The sequence below is a fragment of the Artemia sp. Qi Xiang Cuo genome, chromosome 3, assembly GCF_049724085.1.
Source record: "Artemia sp. Qi Xiang Cuo chromosome 3, ASM4972408v1, whole genome shotgun sequence".
In the NCBI taxonomy this organism is placed as follows: Eukaryota; Metazoa; Arthropoda; class Branchiopoda; order Anostraca; family Artemiidae; genus Artemia; species Artemia sp. Qi Xiang Cuo.
Window position 1 is genome coordinate 68,405,797 of NC_142796.1, and position 27,003 is coordinate 68,432,799.

General features: G+C 33.8%; 2 protein-coding genes across 4 annotated transcripts in view; one reads left to right on the top strand and one right to left on the bottom strand.

The window, feature by feature from the left end:
• Nucleotides 1-9,977, bottom strand: part of LOC148954458 (ferrochelatase, mitochondrial-like) — a 28,640-nt gene extending 18,663 nt beyond the window's left edge. Inside the window, exons 1-3 of the mRNA XM_089087098.1 lie at nucleotides 9,863-9,977; nucleotides 3,341-3,443; nucleotides 166-386 (exon numbers count right to left, since the gene is read on the bottom strand). Coding sequence (XP_088943224.1) covers nucleotides 166-386; nucleotides 3,341-3,443; nucleotides 9,863-9,960 — 422 coding nt within the window. The 5' untranslated portion in view covers nucleotides 9,961-9,977. The remainder of the gene's footprint in view (nucleotides 1-165; nucleotides 387-3,340; nucleotides 3,444-9,862) is intronic.
• The window catches only part of LOC148954455 (ferrochelatase, mitochondrial-like), a 113,703-nt gene that overhangs the window by 60,746 nt on the left and 25,954 nt on the right, over nucleotides 1-27,003 (top strand). For all 3 annotated transcript variants that reach the window (XM_089087100.1, XM_089087101.1, XM_089087102.1), the window contains exon 3: nucleotides 20,862-20,995. In XM_089087100.1, the coding sequence (XP_088943226.1) occupies nucleotides 20,862-20,995 (134 nt within the window). The remainder of the gene's footprint in view (nucleotides 1-20,861; nucleotides 20,996-27,003) is intronic.

The window sequence follows — 27,003 nt, forward strand, 5'->3', positions numbered from 1 at the left end:
ATCTTGTTAAAAAAAGTTAACAGTAAAAGTCTCTAATTTATATGATTTTCTCAATAGACATATTAGCAGCATTGGGCTTATTTTGACGATAAGGAAAAATAAAGCAGGAATATTTTAATGAAGTTGAATTTGAAATTAATCCATAAAGTTGCCGTATTTTCTTACTTTAAAGCATAATGTTGATAGATGGCATTCAGACTAGACCCTGTAGTAGTGCACGAATACTGCGGGTACTGAGTAAAAGCAACTGCATTTTGCACCCCATCTTTTTCCATTTCCTCCAAAGTATCTTCTGTTAGAGGATGAGCATATCGAAAACCAACGTAGGGCTTGTGGGGGGCCGTTTCCGGACACACCTTGTCCAATATTTGGCACATTAATTCGCCCTAGAAGAACAAAGTAATAAATATATCAAGTATCCTACGGCTTTCATCTCTTTTAACGTGGAATGACAATGGGGGTGAGTGTTATTTTAGCATAAGAAAATCAACCAATATTTCATTTATTTTTCATCTCCTTTATGGAGCCGAGTGGATTGGTGCGCTGGATATAGGATTCTGTGTCCGAGAGGGCGAGGGTTCAAATCCTAGTGTATCCAATTATTTGGTTTGGGACAGGGGTCAGTGGCGTGACTCTATAAGCTTAGCCAGTCTCCAACCAGCTTTAAATGGGTTCCTGGAGAAATCTGGGGAAGGTAAACAGAAAGGGTGTCCCATTGCACTTCCTTGGTAAATAATCAAGAAACGGAGATCAGCACCGCTGGTAGGGACTGTAAGGTGCATTGCCATCTTCTTTACCTTACCTTACCTATATGGAGGGCTCAGAATGGGAGAAACATATAGATAAACAATGCCCGAAAAATAAAATTAATAAACTGGTTTTACTACTTTAATCTCTTTTATAATGGGGCGGAAATGGGGCGTACATGACTCTGTACTAAAAGAAAACTATTGAATATATCAGATATCCTACAGCTTTCATCTCACTTATGGTGGGGTGCACATGGGAGCAAAAATTCAATCAAGGAAAGTAAATAGATGATTCGTAGGATGGAATATCGCTCTTTGTCGTTTCTTCTGTATTGAGCATAATCTCTTTATACAGTACGTATTTCAATGGGCGCTTCTTCTGATTTTTTTTTTTTTTTTTTTTTTTATCAATTTATACTGGGAATAAAACGACTGAGAAAGTCAAACAATCATGGCAGATTTAGTTTTAATTGAAAATTTTAACAGGAATAGCATTTCATTTTATTAATAAATAGTCGGCAAGGGGTATGGGCGCTCTAGATTTAGGAAAATATGTATTTTGCCCAACCAACCCCTCTAAATCTGCGTGATGTAACACCAATGCAGCCAGAAAAAGTGGACATAGACTTACGAAGAGAATAGTAAAGCTTGACTATTTAAGCTATTATGTAGTCTGAAGGAAAAAAGGTCCTAAGTTGTGCCTCTTCTTTCTAATAAGTAGAGATGGTAATTACTCTGCAAGAAGCGATCGATTACTCCAAAAAGTAGGCAATTACCACTGACTGTCGCCTATTGCATTTTGATTAGACAACTTTCTTCCAGAGACTGAAACCAGACTTTTCTTTTTACAAAAACGGAATTCAAATAAAATATCACTAATAATAGCACACAAAACTCGAACATACTGGACCTTATTTCACGGATCATTATTGACAATAGGCATCTATTTTTGACCATGCGGAGTGGCGGTCTTTAAGAGTTTCTATCAATTAATTCGGCTTCAACCTCAAAGAAACCGTATGCAGCAAAAAGCCAAATAAATAAAAATTGAGCTTTAGCAAGACCATGCTTACAGATGAAAATAGTATTTACCAAAATAAAAGTTCGACGGTTTGTCGGACAAGAAAAAAGTCCAAAGATCAGGTCCAACTTTAAATACAATATACATAATTTACATATACGATTCGTCAAGTATTTTAGAAAGAACCTATAAGAGTACATAAAATTTAATATAAATGAAAGAAATTAAAATATCAGGACATTGATATTAAAGAAATTAAAATTAAAATTTAGAAATTAAAACATCAATGTACTGAAAGAAATTAAAATATCAATGTACATGTACATGGAAAAGACAAAGGTCAAAACATACCTGCACACAGGGACGGAAATGGGAGGACGTATGAGAGGATGATCATGAGGATTCTTCAAAAGGAAATGTTAGGAACAAATCTCAAGCATAAAAATATACTTATACTAACTTAAACTAATCCCCCCTCCGCCTTTCTATAGGGATAAATAGTTTGATTTTCCAAAAGGTCTGGAATATGTAAATCGATAAGGCCATTTCTATTAAAGAGTTTCTAGATGGGTCTGAAAATATATCCGAAACTCGTCACTTTCCTAGTGTAGGACAAATCCCTCCCCCCAACTTCAAAAAATTAAAGCTAATATATGAATTAAATTATAATATAAAATTAAAATTATATAAATTTGTGAAAACTATATAATATAAAATTAAGTGAAATATATAAATTAAAGCTATATGAAACTAAAAGGATGAATAAAATGGTTTCACCTAACTTTTCCAAGATATTTAGAAATAAAAAAAATAAGGCTTGCAAACCTTTTGATAGAAGTATTTTTTTTTTTTTGTATTTAAATAACACAAAATATTAGAACAATCATGCTAAAACTTGATAAATTTAAATGTTAGAACGCATATCAAATTATCGAAGACTTTCTCAACCTTGAGATTTTCTAATTTTAGGGTTTTTAAGGCATAAACTATTCAGGGCTTTCTAATAATCTCAGAACTAAAGGCGCTGAAACATCTGCTGTCTCATTCATGACATCTTTTGTTGATATTATTATTAGCAATATTGTTTATTCAGTAGTAACTATAGAGTGGTTCAAACGTAGATGGTCAGTAAATGATGCCAGGCTGGGTCACTTTATATTAGGTTATCTTATATTAGCCTATAACTACATTAGGTTATTTTATATTAGGTTATAACTTGAGTGGTGCAAAGGTAGGAGGACAAGTAAATAATTTCAATTATTTTGAAATTACACGTGAAAAAAATGATGTATACCTATTACCGAATGAAAACTAAATGAAATTGTCAATAATAATACAAAAGCCACTAAATTCTCATCAACACAGGTGCCCAGCCCCCCCCCCCCCAAAAAAAAAAATCTAGGTCACCCAGAAATTGTCTTGAATAACATTCTATATTTTCTATATCATATTCTAAATTTTACTAGCAACCCGTCAAGGATGTCAATATATAACAAGATACCTATGGGTCGGACCTGTCAGATCCTATATAAAAAAAACCTCAAGAAAGGATATACCACAAACTAAATACCTGTCTTCTTGTCCATTTCTGAATAGGCGAACCTCCTCCAATCATGTTGTACCTTTCTTGAATTGCCGGAGTTCGCCGTTTCGCTATTATCGGTCCCAAAAAGCTAAAAGCATTGAATAAATGTAATTTTTTTGCCAGACTTGACAACAGAGCAATAAACTATACCTTTCTCCACAGAAAAACTCAGAACATAACCATGCAGCAAAAAATTACACATCTGGAGTCTACGGAAACGATAAATTTGGTAATCTGCAAAACTTTTACCAGGTTCATGAGAATTTTACGATTTTCCTCACGGCTCCACACACTTCCAGATAATTTTCTCCGCCCTCCCTCCCTCTCCAAACTAATCCTGTGCTTCTGCACAATTTTCACCTAATTCCTGGGAACTTCGCGAAATCTCTCATGGTTCCTTACACTTTCGGATAACTTTCTCTTTTTTTGGACCCGTTCCCAATTCCCGCTTAAAATTGTTCCAATTTTTCAGTCTATTTTGAATTAATTTACTCGTATTTGTCAAGTTTTCTAGATTTCCAAAATAAAAAAAAACAAAAAAGAGGAAATCGAGTTTTCACAGTCTACACGCAATATGCACGGTCACACTCTTCAACCTGCTCTATTCAGTGGCAAAGTTCAACTCAGTTGCCAAATCTAAGTTTCTTTACATTTTACCAAAATTGAAGGCGGTAAATATTTTGCTTCGGGATAATTTTTTATGCCCAATAAAAATTTCCCAAGAGCGTTTTGATTTTAGATGATTTATTATTCCCATTACGTAGGCATACGTGGGATTAATTCATAAGAATAATTGTATTAACTCTTTATGTCCGACTTAAATTTTTTCTTATGGTCCTCATTATTCAAGGAAAATTATTATTATGTAAGATTAGTTCTCTTTGAAAATAACAAATTTTCAGATTTATTTTCGAAATACTGCTAATAATTTGCAATCATAAGCTTTAAAAATAGTCAAAGAAAAGCTTCGTCTCTCCAACCTTTTCAAGATAAAAACAACTTCTTCTAGTTTTCCTATGCCCGAATCGCTTTGACGCCAACTTTATTAGCTTCATCATTTAAACACAAAGGTAACAAAGTAGAGAAGAGAAGAAGACCCAAATATAAATCTAAAATGCTGGAGTGGGAGGAGGTATATGTTTAGAACTGACTAAATGACAATTGGAGACTTTACATTGAACCTCTGTGGGTAGGCCGAAGACCTAAGAACTGAAGATATGTTGAAATACATATGAATAAGGACCTATATTATTTATAGGTATTCTTATTCTTCCACATATTCGAAGTCAAGAGTAAAACAAGTGTTTTCCCAGCCCCATCTGAAATAATGAAAGAAGTTGAGCGAAATTATTTGACTTTTGAATAGCCAAGCTAAATACTAAGTTATTTGTTGACATATTAACCAGTGCTATAGGTCATAATTTTATAACACTATCCAGAAAAAAAAGAAAAACATTCAAACGCCCTCTTTGGCCCGGATTCCCGATACAGCCAAAACATTAGCTAAGTTACAGTTTAGCTTACCTAGCTACATATAGATTCCTTAAATTCAACTATATACTCTAGCGCCTCAAGTCTTGACGAGATAATCAAATGCAAAACCATTACAACAGTATACAACTATACAATGCTTTTTTGTGTTACCGTGCCTCAAACATCTAACTATTTTATGCACCAATTGACTCTGCACCTTAAATGACTCTGCACCTTAAAACCAATATGCACCTTAAAACTATTTTATGCACCAATTGACTCTGCACCTTAAATGACTCTGCACCTTAAAACCAATATGCACCTTAAAACTATTTTATGCACCAATTGACTCTGGACAAGATCAGTATCAATGCAGACCAATTTGAATTCTGCACCCCCACCTCCTTACTATAATCAGAATCGCAAAATTTTGTAATTTTAAAGCATCATTATTCATCTTAAGACTAACGGTAAAAACAAAATTTATCCTTTATTAACAAAATATCGATTTTTAAGCTTCCCAAATATGCTTTGTAGGATGAGTTTATAATGACAGTTATATAACAATGGATGCTAGTGTTAAAAGGGGGTAATTGATAGCTTGGGTTCCCACTGAAGGGAGTGGGAGGGGGATTTGGAGACTATAAAGTAATTTCGAGGAAATAATTGTGATGGCCCATGTTTGGCTGCCTGCCAATAGGTTTTAGCCCTTAATAGGGGCAATATAAGTTATAATTCGTGAAGGATTAACCCCTCTCCAGTTTTCCACAAATAATTTTTCTCTATGACTTGGTAGGTGTAAAAAACATTGAATTCTTTGTAGTAATGAATGGTAGGTAAATAGCGATCCTTATCAATAACGACAGCATAAAAACTTAAATATTGATAACATTAATTCAAAGAATAAGCTTTTTATTCGTAATATGTATTGTTTCGAGTTTAGAGCAATCATTCCAAGCTATTAGTACATAAACAAATTCGTGTAAATATAGAAAAAGATGGAAAACAAGTTAAAAAGGGGGCTATCCTCATAAAATATGCCGTCAAATTGAGCAAGCCTGAATACCGTTGAGCCGATATCTGAAGCCAAGAAATGTTTAATATTGTATTTTTCCCCAGGACGGAAGCGCGTTTTTGTTTTTAAAATAAGTAATTGTATTGACTTAGTTGTTCACTTCGAAAAAGCTTTAATTTTTATAGTTAGGAAGTATATGGCCGTCAAATATATCGGTTTTTGGTATTCAAATTAAAATATCAACATTACTCAGTAATATTCAACACTTGCAGCTTTTCTCAACGATGTCCAGCACTACAAATTAATAACAATAATAATTCATTTACAACCCAGAAATGAACATTAGAAATGACATTGCGGAGTAATAGAAAATTTAGAAGAAAAAATAACAGCATCAATACGAAAATAAACAAAAAGCAAAAAAATACAATTTATCCCAAATCACGATGGAAAAAGAAAACTAGGGGATCAGTGACAGAAACAACATTACAAGTATTCATAATCATATTAGAAGCCACACTGGCCAGTCGCGCGCAAGCATCAATGACACCATAACGGGATACAATATTTCTATTTTTGAAACGGCCGGGTAAATACATCAGATATTTACAGTATCTAAAGTAACCACTTCTAATTCTCCGTAAATCTGTTTTCCTCAGCAGGTGGTTGAATTCAGATAGGAAATTTACTTCTGGAGAGCAAACACTATTATAAAGCCAAGCTAGACCCTTACGGTTATAACGCCATCTATAGCTAAGTGGACGTGCGCTGGGTTGAGAATTCTTTGTCCCAAGGGGCACGGGTTCGATCCCTGGCGTGGCCAGTCATTTGGGTTTGGGACGCGGGTCAGTGGTGTGACTGTAAGCTTAGCCAGAGTCGACCGAGCTCTAAATGGGTACCTGGAGAAATTTGGGGAAGGTAAGCAGGAAGGGTGTGTGAAAGCACAGGATGGCTGGCCCCCAGCCCCCCATTGCACTTCCTGGCTGAGGACCACGAAACGGAGATCAGCACCGCCGGATTGGACCTTAAAGGTCTAGTGTCGTCATACTTACTTTTTTACTAACTTACAATGCTTTACATTGAACCGACTACTTTAAAAATGCTTCACTTTTTATAATTACAGTCTGAAGGCATCAAAATTATCGGTGTTTGATAACCAAGTTCAAAACGTTAATATTGTTAATTAACGTCTAACCAACAATTCGGCATTGCTCAATAGAACTGAATGCTAAGAGGTTTTTCATAAATAGGCTGTTGTTTTGTGTATTTTTTTGTAATTACTTTACTTTTTTCATTTTTATATACTTTTACTTTACTTAACATACTTTTATCATTAACCTTCAAAAAATGTTTTTCTCTAAGCTTTGCAATCCATCAAAACCAGACAGAGAGCATTGAAACATTGACCTTTTTTCCGTTTGATGAAAACTGATAAAACAAATAAAAAAGACTTTTCAGCTAAAACTAGGAAGCAGCTTTAAAAATTAAAAGGAACTGAAATTATTCTGTATATAAGGGGGGCTGCCTCCACCTCAACTCATCATGAATTAAAATTAAATTTTTTTAAGTACTTTGAAAAACCTTCTTTTTCCAATTCAATGGCCGTTGTATTTCAGTAAATGCTCTCAAAGAATTTGGGAAAAATTCAAACTTCAGAGTAAAGAGCAAGGACTTAAGAAGGAGACATCCACATCATATAAAGAATAATATCTGCTTCTTTTAGGTTTCAAAGCTGCTCCTTACACTTTCAGCTAAAAAAAAAAAACTAGCGTTTTTAAATTTAATTTCTGATTGTTTTTTCCAAATCATGCCCAGGCCTAACAAGATATAATGTGGAATACCGGCCCTTTAAACGCCTGTTTTATTGCTGTTAAAATGTATAGGGCAATAATTGTAAATTGATTAGTACCTTCCTACTTTTTTAGTTTATCTGCATAAGAATTAAGATGTTGGATTGCAATTTTGGACGAAATTTGAATATACTGTCAAAATTTGTGATCAACAGTATTTTGGCTCAAGAAGTCTTTATTAATATTTCTGCTGCACAATTTCGGGTGGACAAAGAGGGGTATTATTTTTGTGATCAAAATTTGTGATCAATAGTATTTTTGCTCAATAAGTCTTTATTAATATTTCAGCTGCACAATTTCGGGTGGACAAAGAAGGGTATTATTGTTCATATTGATGGAAATTATGTGCAATTTTTAATATTCTATATGGCTGGAGCCATCACAACCTTTAAAATAGTTCTTCCTGATTGACAAATACATTATATAAATACATTAAGTCGCAGTTGGGTATCATAAAGTGGCATTAAAAAACACTTTCCCATGATCTTTATGGTTACTTATAAAGAAACTTTTAATTTACGTTCCAATAAGCTCCCTCCAAATTTTCTAGGACCTTTGATTTGATATAATCATCCTTGGAAAAAAAAACAACAAATAAACAAATAAACATGCATCCACGATCTTTATTCTGGCATTTTTTTTGCAAAAGTTCCACATTTTGTAGATAGCAGCTTGAATTCTCTACGATAGGGTTCTCTGATATAGTGAACCTAATAAAGCGATTTTCACTAAAATCGGTAGCTTTTTTGGGTTGCTTCGCTCTTTTTTCGAAAGTTAGGCAAACTTTCTCACATTTGTAGCTTTTGGTAGGTAACATTAAACTGATTGAACTTTATACATTTAGAACCAGCATAAAAGACCCATTCTGTTGATACATCAATTGTCATGAAAATTTCATTTTAAATATTGATGAATAATGGCCCTAGTAGCCTCTTTCTTGCAGTTCCTTATAACAGAATAAACAATTTTATTCAAACCCATTCACTTTATCCAGTTGAATTTGAATATCGAAAGAAAGAGAGTCAATTTGACAGTTGGAGTTTAAGTTTAAATTTTATTTCTCGTTTCACTATTCTGTAATTTTTTCAAATGTCTGAATATATAAGGGATTTCAGTTCAGGGTAGGGAGGGGGGCGTGTGCTTTTGTGAAAAAGGTATATTTTACATGCCCATTAAGCAATCAAAACGTGGCATCTAGGCCCTTAGAAATGTGAGGATTTGGGAAAACCCCCCTTTAGGGGCTTTTGAGATCTTAGAAATATGCCGACGAGGGAAGATAAATGAAACTTCCAGGAATGAAATCAGAGCCTATCCCCTTAGAAGCTATTTTTAAGTTCCTATCCTTACCCCTTCTGTAGACTATTCTAAGGCTTAGGAAATTACATAAAGATTGGTGTCTTGTCATGCATAAGGACAAAATTACCTGTTGTAATCTTGAGAAGCAATAAAATTTCCCGTACTTTTGGTTTGAATTTGATTTTCTTTAACTCTTTTTTGGACATAATGGATTGAGACTGAATGCATAATATAGCATAACAGTTAAATATATTTTAGATTAAATAGATTGATCTCTTTGAATCTTCACCATTTAAAATTTGCTTCAGTTTGTTTCATTTTGCAAGCAAATTTAGTTACCCTTTTTATTTGAGAATTTTTTTTTTCAAAGTGTATTTAAAAAGAAGCTTACTCCTGCGAAAATATATCCTAAAATATATTCCCGTCCCCCCCCCCACCCACAACTGCTATTCTGGTGTCTTCCCCCCTACAAAATTTTCTGCGGGCGCCCTTGATAGTACTAGGTCCCCATCGCGGCGCTTGAAATGCAATTTAATGAATTACTAATTTTTTTCTCAACTATTTTGTTTTTCTTTCCTAGTGATCAAGGCTGTATGCAGGGTTCAAATCCCCTAAACCCCCCCCCCCCTCGAAATGTTTGTCCGACTCGTAAAAAAGTAACAAAAATGAATATAAACAAATTTTCGATGCGTTATTTAAAGTTGTTTGTACCCCTCCCCCCCCCCCAAAAAAAAATCTTTTCTATCTATCACAGCCCTGCTAGTAATACATAGTAAAGAGTGAGTAGAAGACAGAAAATTTCTCCTCCTCTATAAACGCTACAAGCCAAAACAATTGAATTTAGCGTCATGTGTGTCATATTCACAGGTATACCTTTGCAAAGGCATCTGAATAATGTCTCTATCTTCAAAAAGTCTTCTCAGAAAATCTCCCACTTCTTCCAGGTTATTGGGTCCCCCCATATTCAGCATCAATATTCCAGTCTTTGGGGGTAAGGATTCGTCGATTGCTAGAAAAAAGATTAGCGTTTAGATTTTAATCAAGCTCCCTGAACAGTATGCAGCTCAGAAGAATAATATAGCAAAAAAAACATTGATTGATATAATACTACATTGTCATCTTTGTATTTGATCAATGCAAGACATGTTTTTTTTTATTACCTCTAATCATAGGCAGTGCAATAGCAATGCCTAAATAAAGAACGATGTTGGCACAATGTATTACATTTTTTTTTTTTTTTTTGGTTGATTTTAGACCAGGGCACTTCGTAGCGGAAGAGTTGTCGCACAAACTTCGAGAAGGGCTCATTCAATTGGAAATTGGAAGGGCTTGAGCCCTTTTTAACAGTCGAAAGTGATTGGAGGGCAACTAACCCCCTCTCACTCCCACCATTTCCCCCAAACACATGCAATCAAAATTTTGAGATAGCCATTTTGTCAAACGTAGGCCTAGTTGAAAGTTTTGGACATTAGGTCTTTGAGGATGATAACCCCCTCAGAGCCCTCAGGGCAAGGGGTGTAAGTTATGCCCAGGAACATATAAGGTTTTTATAGAAAGTGTTGTCGTAGAAACTTCAAAAAGGCCTCATTTGATTCGAAATTGAAAGGGCTAGTGCTCTTTTTAATAATAGAAAGTGATTGGAGGGCAACAAACCCCCCTCTCACGCCCACCATTTCCCAAACACATCCAATCAAAATTTTGAGGTAGCCACTTTTTTCAACGCAGTTGAGATTTCTAGAAATTAGGTCTTTAAGGATGACAACCCCCCACAGCCCACAGGTGTACACGTCCACTCAAAATTTTGAGATAGCCATTTTGTTCAATGTAGTTTAAGGTTCTGGAAGTTAGGTCTTTGATGAGGACAACCCCCCCCCAACCCTCACGCAAGGGGTTGTGTTATGCTCTGGAGACATATAAGGTTTTTATAGTGTTGTCATAGAACCTTCAAAAGGGCTCATTTGATTGGAAATTGAAAGGACTAGTGCCCTTTTTAATAGTCATAAGTGATTAGAGTGTAACTAACCCCCTCTTACGTCAATCATTTTCCCGAACACATTCAGTCAAAATTTTGATATAGCCATTTTGTTGAACGTAGTTGAAAGGTCTGGAAATTATGTCTTTGAGGATGACAAACCCCCCACAGCCCCCAGGGCAAAGGTTGTAAGTTATGCCCTGGGGGCATATGAGGTTCCTATAGAAAGCATTGTCGTAGAAACTACAGAACGTGGCTCATCTCAATCGGGAATTGAAAGGGCTAGTGCCCTTATTAATAGTCAAAAATGATCAGAGGGCGAATGCCCCCCCATTCCCATCATTTCCACAAACACTTCCGATCAACATGTCGATATAGCCATTTTGTTGAACGTAGTTGAAGGGTCCGGAAATTATGTTTTTAAGTATGACACCCCCCCCCACCACAACCCGCAGGGCTAAGGGTGTAGGTCATGCCCTGGGGGCATATAATTTTTTTTATAGAACTTTGTTCAACGTAGTTAAAAGGTCTGGAAATTATGTCTTTGAGGATGACAACCCTCCCCCCATAGCCCTAAGGATAAGGTTCCTAAGTTATGCCCATGGGGCATATAAGGTTTCTATAAAAAGTTTTGTCATAGAAGCTTCAAAAAGGGATCATTCGAGTAGAAAGGGGGGTACCAGCGCGATCACGCACCCCTGCTGCCACCTACAACTTTTTTACATAATTTATGCATGTTTTTATGGTTTTTGTCAGTGAGAATGAAAAAACAGGAACTTTCTCACATTTACGGATGTCAACAGCAATTTATGTCTAGGCCTCAATTGATCCCGTACGAACCACGTGGTTTATGGTTTTCTCAGTGAGAATGAAAAAACAGGAACTTTCTCACATTTACGGATGTCAACAGCAATTCATGTCTGTTTTTATGGTTTTTGTCAGTGAGAATGGAAAAACAGGAACTTTCTCACTTTGATGGATTATTGAGTCTAGCGGGTGATACATGACAAATGACACATGACACATGACACATGACACAACACATGACACATGACACGAAACATGACACATGACGAATGACACATGACACATGACATAAGAATGACGTAATCAACTAGGACAAATGGATTTTCTGAGAAATTGATTACATCATCAGTAGAACCATATCAGAAGGTCATGACGGGAATCCATTTATGGGCATAGAATGACGTAATCCACTAGGACAAATGGATTTATGAGAAATTGATTACATAATCGATAGAACCCTATAAGAAGGTCATGACGGGAATCCATTTATGAGCATACAATGACGTAATCAACTAGGACAAGCAAGTTCCTTTCATAATGTCCCTCCTAAACCCATTTTCCAATTTGAAGTACCAATCCTTTCACCCACAACTATACTTTACAGATTTTGGTTACCTCAACACCAAGAAATATTTTTCAAAAGTCATTTCAGAGCAAGTTCCTTTCTTAATGTTCATTCTAAAACCATTTTCCAACTTGAAGCATCCATTCTTTTCACCCACAACTATACTTTACAGCTTTTTGGATAAATCAACACCAAGAAATATTTTTCAAAGACCATTTCAGAGCAAGTTCCTTTCTTAATGTCCCTCCTAAACCTACTTTACAAGTTGACGTACCCATCCTTTTCACCCAAAACTTAGTTATAGGTAAGAGTTTGAAGTTTTACCATAGAGACTTAGCTTAGAGTTTTAGTTTGGTTTAGTTTTAGTTAAAAGTATAGTTTTTTAGCTTAGAGTCTTAGCTTAGAGTTTTATTCAGAGTTCTAGTTTAGTTTAGTTTTAGTTAATAGTTTTGTGTTTTAACTTAAAGTCATAGATTAGAGTTTTAGTTAGGGTTTAAATTTCGGTGAGTTCATTTATAGTTAATAGTTTATAGTTTCATTCTAGAGTCTTAGCTTAGAGTTTTATTTAGATCTAAAGTGTAGTTTTAGTTAAGAGTTTAGAGTTTTACCTTAGAGTCTTAGCTTAAAATTTTAGCTTATAGTTGAATTTTAGTTACTGTTAAGAATTTAGAGTTTTAGCCTAGAGTTTTACTTGAAGTAATAATTTGACTAAATTTTAGTTCAGTTTTGACTTTTAGCTTAGAATCTCAGCTTGGAGTTTTTTTTTGTAATAGTTCAAGTTTATTTTAATTTTTTCTAATAGTTTTTATTTTTAACTTTGAGTCTAAGTTATAGTTATAGTTTAGTTTAGTTTTAGTTAAGAGTTTGATGTTTTACCTTAGAGTCTTAGCTTAGAGATTTAGTTAGAGTTCTAGTTTAGTTTAGTTTTATTTAAGAGTTTAGAATTTTAGCTTAGTGTTTTTGTTAGAGCTCCACTTTATTTTAGTTTTAGCTAAGAGTTTAGAGTTTTTAGATTAGAGTCTTAGCTTAGAGTTTTCGTTGAAGTTCTAGTTTAGTTTTAGTTAATATTTTAGAGTTTTAGCTTAGAGTTTTTGTTAGAGTTGAAGTTTAGTTTAGTAATAGTTAAGAGTTTAGAGTTTTAGCTTAGAGTCTTAGCTTAGAGTTTTTTTGTTAGAGTTCTAGTTTAGTCTAATTTTAGTTAAGAGTTTGATGTTTTACCTTTGAGTTTCAGTTAGAGTTCTAGTTTAGTTTAGTTTTAGTTAAGAGTTTGGTGTCTTACCTTAGAGTCTTAGCTTAGAGTTTTAGTTAGAGTTCTAGTTTAGTATAGTTTAGTTAAGAGTTTAGAATTTTAGCTCAAAGTTTTTGTTAGAGTTCTAATTTATTTTAGTTAAGAGTTTAGAGTTTAGAGTTTTTAGCTTAGAGTCTTAGCTTAGAGTTTATGTTGAAGTTCTAGTTTAGTTTAGTTTTAGTTAATAGTTTAGAGTCTTATCTTAGAGTTTTTTGTTAGAGTTCTAGTTTAGTTTAGTAATAGTTAAGAGTTTAGAGTTTTAGCTTAGAGTTTTTTTTGTTAGAGTTCTAGTTTAGTCTAATTTTAGTTAAGAGTTTGATGTTTTACCTTTGAGTTTCAGTTAAAGTTCTAGTTTAGTTTAATTTTAGTTAAGAGTTTGGTGTCTTACCTTAGAGTCTTAGCTTAGAGTTTTTGTTGAAGTTCTAGTTTAGTATAGTTTTAGTTAATAGTTTAGAGTTTTAGCTTGGAGTCCTAGCTTAGAGTTTTTGTTAGAGTTCAAGTTTAGTTTAGTAATAGTTAAGATTTCAGAGTTTTAGCTTAGAGTCTTAGCTTAGAGTTTTTTTTTGCTAGAGTTCTAGTTTAGTTTAATTTTAGTTAAGAGCTTGATTTTTTACCTTTGAGTTTCAGTTAGAGTTCTAGTTTACTTTTAGTTAAGAGTTTGGTGTTTTACCTTAGAGTCTTAGCTTAGAGTTTTAGTTAGAGTTCTAGTTTAGTTTAGTTTTAGTTAATAGTTTAGAGTTTTAGCTTAGAGTCTTAGCTTAGAGTTTTTGTTGGAGTTCTAGTTTAGTTAAGAGTTTGATGTCTTATCTTTGATTTTCAGTTAGATTTCTAGTTTAGTTTTAGTTAAGAGTTTAGAGTTTTACCTTATAGTCTTAGCTTAGAGTTTTTAGTTAGAGTTCTAGTTTAGTTTAGTTTTAGTTAAGAGTTTAGAATTTTAGCTTAGCTTCTTAGCTTAGAGTTTTTGTTAGAGTTCTAGTTTATTTTAGTTTTAGTTAAGAGTTTAGAGTTTTTAGCTTAGAGTCTTAGCTTAGAGTTTTTTTTGAAGTTCTAGTTTCGTTTAGTTTTAGTTAATAATTGGGAATTTTAACTTAGAGCATTAGCATAAATGTTTTTCTAGAATTGTAGTTTAGTTTATTAATAGTTAATAGTTTCTAGTCTCAGCTTGTAGTCTTAGCTTATATTTTTTGTCAGATGTATAGTTTAGTTTAAGTGTAGTTAGTAGTCTGGAGTTTTATCTTAGAGACCTAGCATAGAGTTTTAGTTTAGTTTTAGTTAAGAGTTTAGAGTTTTTTAGCTTAGAGTCTTAGTTTAGAGTTTTTGTTAGAGTTCCTGTTTAGTTTAGTTTTAGTTAAGAGTTTGGTGTAAAACTCCAAACTCTTAACTAAAACTAAGCTTAACTAAAACTCTAACAAAAACTCTAAGCTAAGACTCTATGCTAAAAACTCTAAACTCTTAACAAAAACTAAAGTAAGCTAGAAATTTAACTAAAACTCTAAGATAAGACTCTAAGCTAAAACTCTAAACTCTTAACTATTACTAAACTAAACTTCAACTCTAACAAAAACACTAAGCTAATACTCTAATCTGAAATACTAAAATCTTACCTAAAACTAAAATAATCACGAAAAAAGACAAAAACTAAAGGCTATGATTGTCATCTAAAAACTCTATGGTCTTAATACGAGTTAAGTCAAACTAGAAATCTAACATAAAACACTCAGCTAATACTAAAAGCTTAAACTACAAAATAATAACAAAAGATAAAATAGAAATGTAACTAAAACTCTAAGCTAAGACTCTAAGGTAAAACACCAAACTCTTAACTAAAACTAAACTAAACTAGAACTCTAAAAAAAACTCTAAACTAAGACTCTAAGCTAAAAAACTCTAAACTCTTAACTAAAACTATACTAAACTAAAACTCTAAGCTAGGTCTATAATGTAAAACTCCAAACTCTTAACTATATGTAAACTAAACTAGAACTCTAACAAAAACTCTAAGCTAAGACTCTATGCTAAAACTCTAAACTCTTAACTATTACTAAACTAAACTTCAACTGTAACAAAAACTCTAAGCTAAAACTCTAATCTAAAACTCTAAACTATTAACTAAAACTAAAATAAACTAGAACTTCAACAAAAACTCTAAGCTATGACTCGAATAAAAAAACTCTATGCTAAAAACAAGAATTCAACCAAATGATAACTCTAACATAAAACTCTAAATTAGTACTCTAAAGTTAAACTCCGAAATCTTAACAAAAAATGAACTAGAAATTAAAATAAAGATCCAGGCTAAGACTCGTGATTAAGAATTCGAGATCTTAACTAAAACTTAACTAAACTAGAACTCTAACGATAACTCTAAACTAAGACTCTAAGCTAAAAAACTTTAAACTCTTAACTAAAGCTAAAGTAGACTGAAACTCTAAGCTAGTTCTCTTAGGTAAAACTTCAAACTCCTAACTATATGTAAACTAAAAAAGAACTCTAACAAAAACTCTAAGCTAAAACTCTAAGCTGAAACTCTAAACTCTTAACTATTACTAAACTAAACTTCAAATTTAACAAAAACTCTAAGCTAAGAAGCTAAGCTAAAATTCTAAACTTTTAACTAAAACTAAACTAAACTAGAACTCTAACTAAAAACTCTAAGCTAAGACTCTAAGGTAAAAGAGCAAACTCTTAACTAAAACTAAACTAGAACTCTAACTAAAACTCAGAGGTAAAAAATCAAACTCTTAACTAAAATTAAACTAAACTAAAACTCCAACAAAAAAACTCTAAGCTAGGACTCTAAGCTAAAATTCTAAACTCTTAACTAAAACTAAACTAAACTAGAACTCTAACTAAAACTCTAAGCTAAGACTCTAAGATAAAACACCAAACTCTTAACTAAAACTAAACTAGAACTCTAAATGAAACTCAAAGGTAAAAAAACAAACTCTTAACTAAAATTAAACTAAACTAGAACTCTAACAAAAAAACTCTAAGCTATGACTCTAAGCTAAAACTCTGAACTCTTAACTATTACTAAACTAAACTTCAACTCTAACAAAAACTCTAAGCTAGGACTCTAAGCTAAAACTCCAAACTATTAACTAAAACTATACTAAACTAGAACTTCAACAAAAACTCTAAGCTAAGACTCTAAGGTAAGACACCAAACTCTTAACTAAAATTAAACTAAACTAGAACTTTAACTGAAACTCAAAGGTAAAACATCAAACTCTTAACTAAAATTAAACTAAACTAGAACTCTAACAAAAAAACTCTAAGCTAAGACTCTAAGCTAAGACTCTAAGCTAAAACTCTAAACTCTTAACTATTAATAAACTAAACTAGAACTATAACAAAAAACTCTAAGATAAGACTCTAAACTATTAACTAAAACTAAACTAAACTAGAACTTCAACATAAACTCTAAGCTAAGACTCTAAGCTAAAAACTCTAAACTCTTAACTAAAACTAAAATAAAGTAGAACTCTAACAAAAACTTTGAGCTAAAATTCTAAACTCTTAACTAAACTATACTAAACTAGAACTCTAACTAAAACTCTAAGCTAAGACTCTAAGGTAAGACACCAAACTCTTAACTAAAACTAAACTAAACTAGAACTTTAACTGAAACTTAAAGGTAAAACATCAAACTCTTAACTAAAATTAGACTAAACTAGAACTCTAACAAAAAAACTATAAGCTAAGACTCTAAGCTAAAACTCTAAACTCTTAACTATTACTAAACTAAACTTCAACTCTAACAAAAACTATCAGCTAAAACTCTAAACTATTAGCTAAAAGTAAACTAAACTAGAACTTCAACAGAAACTCTAAGCTAAGACTCTAAGCTGAAAACTCTAAACTCTTAACTAAAACTAAAATAAAGTAGAACTCTAACAAAAACTCTGAGCTAAAATTCTAAACTCTTAACTAAACAATACTAAACTAGAACTCTAACTAAAACTCTAAGCTAAGACTCTAAGGTAAAACATCAAACTCTTAACTAAAACTAAACTAAACTAGAACTCTAACTGAAACTCAAAGGTAAAACATCAAACTCTTAACTAAAATTAAACTAAACTAGAACTCTAACAAAAAAAACTCTAAGCTAAGACTCTAAGCTAAAACTCAAAACTCTTAACTAAAACTTAGTCAAACTATAACTTTAAGTAAAACTCTACGCTATGACTCTAAGCTAAAACTCTAAATTCTTAACTTTAACTAAACTAAACTTCAACTCTAAATAAAACTCTAAGCTAAGACTCTATGGTAAAACTCTAAACTCTTAACTAAAACTAAACTAAACAATAACTCTAACTAAAACTCTAAGCTAAGACTCTAAGCTAAAACTACAAACTCTTAACTATAACTAAACTAAACGAAACTTCAACCATAACTAAAACTCTAATCTAAGACTTTAATGTAAAACACAAAAATATTAACTAAAACTAAACTAAACTAGAACTCTGAATAAAACTCTAAGCTAAGACTCTAAGCTAAAAAACTCTATACTTTTAACTAAAACTAAACCAAACTAAAACTCTAAGCTAAGTCTCTATGGTAAAACTTCAAACTCTTACCTATAACTAAGTTTTGGGTGAAAAGGATGGGTACGTCAACTTGTAAAGTAGGTTTAGGAGGGACATTAAGAAAGGAACTTGCTCTGAAATGGTCTTTGAAAAATATTTCTTGGTGTTGATTTATCCAAAAAGCTGTAAAGTATAGTTGTGGGTGAAAGGAATGGATGCTTCAAGTTGGAAAATGGGTTTAGAATGAACATTAAGAAAGGAACTTACTCTGAAATGACTTTTGAAAAATATTTCTTGGTGTTGAGGTAACCAAAATCTGTAAAGTATAGTTGTGGGTGAAAGGATTGGTACTTCAAATTGGAAAATGGGTTTAGGAGGGACATTATGAAAGGAACTTGCTTGTCCTAGTTGATTATGTCATTATAAGCTCAAAAATGGACTCCCGTCCTGACCTTCTGATAGATTTCTACCGATTATGTACACAATTTCTCAGAAATCCATTTGTATCTGTTGATTAAGTTATTATATTCCCATAAATGGATCCCCGTCATGACCTTCTGATATGGTTCTACTGATTATGTAATCAATTTCTCAGAAAATCCATGTGTCTTAGGTGATTACGTCATTCTTGTGTCATATGTCATTTGTCATTCGTCATGTGTCATGTGTCATGTCTCGTGTCATGTGTCGTGTGTCATGTGTCATGTGTCATGTGTCACGTGTCATGTGTCATGTGTTATGTGTCACGTATCACCCGCTAGACTCAATAATCCATCAAAGTGAGAAAGTTCCTGTTTTTCCATTCTCACTGACAAAAACCATAAAACAGACATAAATTGCTGTTGACATCCGTAAATGTGAGAAAGTTCCTGTTTTTTCATTCTCACTGAGAAAACCATAAACCACGTGGTTCGTACGGGATCAATTGAGGCCTAGACATAAATTGCTGTTGACATGCGTAAATATGAGAAAGTTCCTGTTTTTTCATTCTCACTGACAAAAACCATAAAAACATGCATAAATTATGTAAACAAGTTGTAGGTGGCAGCAGGGGTGCGTGATCGCGCTGGTACCCCCCTTTCTACTCGAATGATCCCTTTTTGAAGCTTCTACGACAAAGCTTTTTGTAGAAACCTTATATGCCCCAAGGCCATAACTTAGGACATTATCCTGAGGGCTATGGGGGGAGGGTTGTCATCCTCAAAGACATAATTTCCAGACCTTTCAACTACGTTGAACAAAGTTCTATAAAAAAAATTATATGCCCCCAGGGCATGACCTACAACCTTAGCCCGGCGGGTGGGGGTGGGGGGGGGTGTCATACTTAAAAACATAATTTCCGGACCCGTCAACGACGTTCAACAAAATGGCTATATCGACATGTTGATCGGAAGTGTTTGTGGAAATGATGGGAATGGGGGGGCAGTCGCCCTCTGATCATTTTTGACTATTAATAAGGGCACTAGCCCTTTCAATTCCCAATTGAATGAGCCCTTTTTGTAGTTTCTACGACAATGCTTTCTATAGGAACCTCATATGCCCCCAGGGCATAACTTACAACCTTTGCCCTGGGGGCTGTGGGGGGTTTGTCATCCTCAAAGACATAATTTCCAGACCTTTCAACTACGTTCAACAAAATGGCCATATCAAAATTTTGACTGAATGTGTTCGGGAAAATGATTGACGTAAGAGGGGGTTAGTTACACTCTAATCACTTTTGACTATTAAAAAGGGCACTAGTCCTTTCAATTTCCAATCAAATGAGCCCTTTTTGAAGGTTCTATGACAACACTATAAAAACCTTATATGTCTCCAGAGCATAACTTACAACCCTTGCCGTGAGGGTTGGGGGGGGGGGTTGTCCTCATCAAAGACCTAACTTCCAGAACCTTAAACTACATTGAACAAAATGGCTATCTCAAAATTTTGATTGGACGTGTACCCTGTGGGCTGTGGGGGGTTGTCATCCTTAAAGACCTAATTTCTAGAAATCTCAACTGCGTTGAAAAAAGTGGCTACCTCAAAATTTTGATTGGATGTGTTTGGGAAATGGTTGGCGTGAGAGGGGGGTTAGTTGCCTTTCAATCACTTTCTATTATTAAAAAGAGCACTAGCCCTTTCAATTTCGAATCAACTGAGTCCTTTTTGAAGTTTCTACGACAACACTTTCTATAAAAACCTTATATGTTCCTGGGCATAACTTACACCCCTTGCCCTGAGGGCTCTGAGGGGGTTATCATCCTCAAAGACCTAATGTCCAAAACTTTCAACTAGGCCTACGTTTGACAAAATGGCTATCTCAAAATTTTGATTGCATGTGTTTGGGGAAATGGTGGGAGTGAGAGGGGGTTAGTTGCCCTCCAATCACTTTCGACTGTTAAAAAGGGCTCAAGCCCTTCCAATTTCCAATTGAATGAGCCCTTCTCGAAGTTTGTGCGACAACTCTTCCGCTACGAAGTGCCCTGGTCTAAAATCAACCAAAAAAAAAAAAAAAATGTAATACATTGTGCCAACATCGTTCTTTATTTAGGCATTGCTATTGCACTGCCTATGATTAGAGGTAATAAAAAAAAACATGTCTTGCATTGATCAAATACAAAGATGACAATGTAGTATTATATCAATCAATGTTTTTTTTGCTATATTATTCTTCTGAGCTGCATACTGTTCAGGGAGCTTGATTAAAATCTAAACGCTAATCTTTTTTCTAGCAATCGACGAATCTACCCCCAAAGACTGGAATATTGATGCTGAATATGGGGGGACCCAATAACCTGGAAGAAGTGGGAGATTTTCTGAGAAGACTTTTTGAAGATAGAGACATTATTCAGATGCCTTTGCAAAGGTATACCTGTGAATATGACACACATGACGCTAAATTCAATTGTTTTGGCTTGTAGCGTTTATAGAGGAGGAGAAATTTTCTGTCTTCTACTCACTCTTTACTATGTATTACTAGCAGGGCTGTGATAGATAGAAAAGATTTTTTTTTTTGGGGGGGGGGAGGGGTACAAACAACTTTAAATAACGCATCGAAAATTTGTTTATATTCATTTTTGTTACTTTTTTACGAGTCGGACAAACATTTCGAGGGGGGGGGGGGGTTTAGGGGATTTGAACCCTGCATACAGCCTTGATCACTAGGAAAGAAAAACAAAATAGTTGAGAAAAAAATTAGTAATTCATTAAATTGCATTTCAAGCGCCGCGATGGGGACCTAGTACTATCAAGGGCGCCCGCAGAAAATTTTGTAGGGGGGAAGACACCAGAATAGCAGTTGTGGGTGGGGGGGGACGGGAATATATTTTAGGATATATTTTCGCAGGAGTAAGCTTCTTTTTAAATACACTTTGAAAAAAAAAATTCTCAAATAAAAGGAGTAACTAAATTTGCTTGCAAAACGAAACAAACTGAAGCAAATTTTAAATGGTGAAGATTCAAAGAGATCAATCTATTTAATCTAAAATATATTTAACTGTTATGCTATATTATGCATTCAGTCTCAATCCATTATGTCCAAAAAAGAGTTAAAGAAAATCAAATTCAAACCAAAAGTACGGGAAATTTTATTGCTTCTCAAGATTACAACAGGTAATTTTGTCCTTATGCATGACAAGACACCAATCTTTATGTAATTTCCTAAGCCTTAGAATAGTCTACAGAAGGGGTAAGGATAGGAACTTAAAAATAGCTTCTAAGGGGATAGGCTCTGATTTCATTCCTGGAAGTTTCATTTATCTTCCCTCGTCGGCATATTTCTAAGATCTCAAAAGCCCCTAAAGTGGGGTTTTCCCAAATCCTCACATTTCTAAGGGCCTAGATGCCACGTTTTGATTGCTTAATGGGCATGTAAAATATACCTTTTTCACAAAAGCACACGCCCCCCTCCCTACCCTGAACTGAAATCCCTTATATTTTCAGACATTTGAAAAAATTACAGAATAGTGAAACGAAAACTAAATTTAAACTTACACTTCAGCTTTCAAATTGACTCTCTTGCTTTCGATATTCAAATTCAACTGGATAAAGTGAATGGGTTTGAATAAAATTGTTTATTCTGTTATAAGGAACTGCAAGAAAGAGGCTACTAGGGCCATTATTCATCAATATTTAAAATGAAATTTTCATGACAATTGATGTATCAACAGAATGGGTCTTTTATGCTGGTTCTAAATGTATAAAGTTCAATCAGTTTAATGTTACCTACCAAAAGCTACAAATGTGAGAAAGTTTGCCTAACTTTCGAAAAAAGAGCGAAGCAACCCAAAAAAGCTACCGATTTTAGTGAAAATCGCTTTATTAGGTTCACTATATCAGAGAACCCTATCGTAGAGAATTCAAGCTGCTATCTACAAAATGTGGAACTTTTGCAAAAAAATGCCAGAATAAAGATCGTGGATGCATGTTTATTTGTTTATTTGTTGTTTTTTTTTCCAAGGATGATTATATCAAATCGAAGGTCCTAGAAAATTTGGAGGGAGCTTATTGGAACGTAAATTAAAAGTTTCTTTATAAGTAACCATAAAGATCATGGGAAAGTGTTTTTTAATGCCACTTTATGATACCCAACTGCGACTTAATGTATTTATATAATGTATTTGTCAATCAGGAAGAACTATTTTAAAGGTTGTGATGGCTCCAGCCATATAGAATATTAAAAATTGCACATAATTTCCATCAATATGAACAATAATACCCTTCTTTGTCCACCCGAAATTGTGCAGCTGAAATATTAATAAAGACTTATTGAGCAAAAATACTATTGATCACAAATTTTGATCACAAAAATAATACCCCTCTTTGTCCACCCGAAATTGTGCAGCAGAAATATTAATAAAGACTTCTTGAGCCAAAATACTGTTGATCACAAATTTTGACAGTATATTCAAATTTCGTCCAAAATTGCAATCCAACATCTTAATTCTTATGCAGATAAACTAAAAAAGTAGGAAGGTACTAATCAATTTACAATTATTGCCCTATACATTTTAACAGCAATAAAACAGGCGTTTAAAGGGCCGGTATTCCACATTATATCTTGTTAGGCCTGGGCATGATTTGGAAAAAACAATCAGAAATTAAATTTAAAAACGCTAGTTTTTTTTTTTCAGCTGAAAGTGAGGAGCAGCTTTGAAACCTAACACAAGCTGAAATTATTCTTTATATGATGTGGATGTCTCCTTCTTAAGTCCTTGCTCTTTACTCTGAAGTTTGAATTTTTCCCAAATTCTTTGAGAGCATTTACTGAAATACAACGGCCATTGAATTGGAAAAAGAAGGTTTTTCAAAGTACTTAAAAAAATTTAATTTTAATTCATGATGAGTTGAGGTGGAGGCAGCCCCTTATATACAGAATAATTTCAGTTCCTTTTAATTTTTAAAGCTGCTTCCTAGTTTTAGCTGAAAAGTCTTTTTTATTTGTTTTATCAGTTTTCATCAAACGGAAAAAAGGTAAATATTCCAATGCTCTCTGACTGGTTTTTGATGGATTGCAAAGCTTAGAGAAAAATATTTTCTGAAAGGTAATGAATAAAGTATGTTAAGTAAAGTAAAAGTATATAAAAATGAAAAAAAGTAAAGTAATTACAAAAAATACACAAAACCATAGCCTACTTATAAAAAACCTCATAGCATTCAGTTCTATTGAGCAATGACGAATTGTTGGTTAGACGTTAATTAACAATATTAACGTTTTGAACTTGGTTATCAAACACCGATAATTTTGATGCCTTCAGACTGTAATTATAAAAAGTGAAGCATTTTTAAAGTAGTCGGTTCAATGTAAAGCATTGTAAGTTAGTAAAAAAGTAAGTATGACGACACTAGACCTTTAAGGTCCAATCCGGCGGTGCTGATCTCCGTTTCGTGGTCCTCAGCCAGGAAGTGCAATGGGGGGCTGGGGGCCAGCCATCCTGTGCTTTCACACACCCTTCCTGCTTACCTTCCCCAAATTTCTCCAGGAAACCCATTTGGAGCTCGGTCGACTCTGGCTAAGCTTACAGTCACACCACTGACCCGCGTCCCAAACCCAAATGACTGGCCACGCCAGGGATCGAACCCGTGCCCTTGGGACAAAGAATTCTCAACCCAGCGCACGTCCACTTAGCTATAGATGGCGTTATAACCGTAAGGGTCTAGCTTGGCTTTATAATAGTGTTTGCTCTCCAGAAGTAAATTTCCTATCTGAATTCAACCACCTGCTGAGGAAAACAGATTTACGGAGAATTAGAAGGGGTTACTTTAGATACTGTAAATATCTGATGTATTTACCCGGCCGTTTCAGAAATAGAAATATTGTATCCCGTTATGGTGTCATTGATGGTTGCGCGCGGCTGGTCAGTCTGGCTTCTAATATGATCATGAATACTTGTAATGTTGTTTCTGTCACTGATCCCCTAGTTTTCTTTTTCCATCGTGATTTGGGATAAATTGTATTTTTTTGCTTTTTGTTTATTTTCGTATTGATGCTGTTATTTTTTCTTCTAAATTTTCTATTACTCCGCAATGTCATTTCTAATGTTCATTTCTGGGTTGTAAATGAATTATTATTGTTATTAATTTGTAGTGCTGGACATCGTTGAGAAAAGCTGCAAGTGTTGAATATTACTGAGTAATGTTGATATTTTAATTTGAATACCAAAAACCGATATATTTGACGGCCATATACTTCCTAACTATAAAAATTAAAGCTTTTTCGAAGTGAACAACTAAGTCAATACAATTACTTATTTTAAAAACAAAAACGCGCTTCCGTCCTGGGGAAAAATACAATATTAAACATTTCTTGGCTTCAGATATCGGCTCAACGGTATTCAGGCTTGCTCAATTTGACGGCATATTTTATGAGGATAGCCCCCTTTTTAACTTGTTTTCCATCTTTTTCTATATTTACACGAATTTGTTTATGTACTAATAGCTTGGAATGATTGCTCTAAACTCGAAACAATACATATTACGAATAAAAAGCTTATTCTTTGAATTAATGTTATCAATATTTAAGTTTTTATGCTGTCGTTATTGATAAGGATCGCTATTTACCTACCATTCATTACTACAAAGAATTCAATGTTTTTTACACCTACCAAGTCATAGAGAAAAATTATTTGTGGAAAACTGGAGAGGGGTTAATCCTTCACGAATTATAACTTATATTGCCCCTATTAAGGGCTAAAACCTATTGGCAGGCAGCCAAACATGGGCCATCACAATTATTTCCTCGAAATTACTTTATAGTCTCCAAATCCCCCTCCCACCCCTTCAGTGGGAACCCAAGCTATCAATTACCCCCTTTTAACACTAGCATCCATTGTTATATAACTGTCATTATAAACTCATCCTACAAAGCATATTTGGGAAGCTTAAAAATCGATATTTTGTTAATAAAGGATAAATTTTGTTTTTACCGTTAGTCTTAAGATGAATAATGATGCTTTAAAATTACAAAATTTTGCGATTCTGATTATAGTAAGGAGGTGGGGGTGCAGAATTCAAATTGGTCTGCATTGATACTGATCTTGTCCAGAGTCAATTGGTGCATAAAATAGTTTTAAGGTGCATATTGGTTTTAAGGTGCAGAGTCATTTAAGGTGCAGAGTCAATTGGTGCATAAAATAGTTTTAAGGTGCATATTGGTTTTAAGGTGCAGAGTCATTTAAGGTGCAGAGTCAATTGGTGCATAAAATAGTTTTAAGGTGCATATTGGTTTTAAGGTGCAGAGTCATTTAAGGTGCAGAGTCAATTGGTGCATAAAATAGTTAGATGTTTGAGGCACGGTAACACAAAAAAGCATTGTATAGTTGTATACTGTTGTAATGGTTTTGCATTTGATTATCTCGTCAAGACTTGAGGCGCTAGAGTATATAGTTGAATTTAAGGAATCTATATGTAGCTAGGTAAGCTAAACTGTAACTTAGCTAATGTTTTGGCTGTATCGGGAATCCGGGCCAAAGAGGGTGTTTGAATGTTTTTCTTTTTTTTCTGGATAGTGTTATAAAATTATGACCTATAGCACTGGTTAATATGTCAACAAATAACTTAGTATTTAGCTTGGCTATTCAAAAGTCAAATAATTTCGCTCAACTTCTTTCATTATTTCAGATGGGGCTGGGAAAACACTTGTTTTACTCTTGACTTCGAATATGTGGAAGAATAAGAATACCTATAAATAATATAGGTCCTTATTCATATGTATTTCAACATATCTTCAGTTCTTAGGTCTTCGGCCTACCCACAGAGGTTCAATGTAAAGTCTCCAATTGTCATTTAGTCAGTTCTAAACATATACCTCCTCCCACTCCAGCATTTTAGATTTATATTTGGGTCTTCTTCTCTTCTCTACTTTGTTACCTTTGTGTTTAAATGATGAAGCTAATAAAGTTGGCGTCAAAGCGATTCGGGCATAGGAAAACTAGAAGAAGTTGTTTTTATCTTGAAAAGGTTGGAGAGACGAAGCTTTTCTTTGACTATTTTTAAAGCTTATGATTGCAAATTATTAGCAGTATTTCGAAAATAAATCTGAAAATTTGTTATTTTCAAAGAGAACTAATCTTACATAATAATAATTTTCCTTGAATAATGAGGACCATAAGAAAAAATTTAAGTCGGACATAAAGAGTTAATACAATTATTCTTATGAATTAATCCCACGTATGCCTACGTAATGGGAATAATAAATCATCTAAAATCAAAACGCTCTTGGGAAATTTTTATTGGGCATAAAAAATTATCCCGAAGCAAAATATTTACCGCCTTCAATTTTGGTAAAATGTAAAGAAACTTAGATTTGGCAACTGAGTTGAACCTTGCCACTGAATAGAGCAGGTTAAAGAGTGTGACCGTGCATATTGCGTGTAG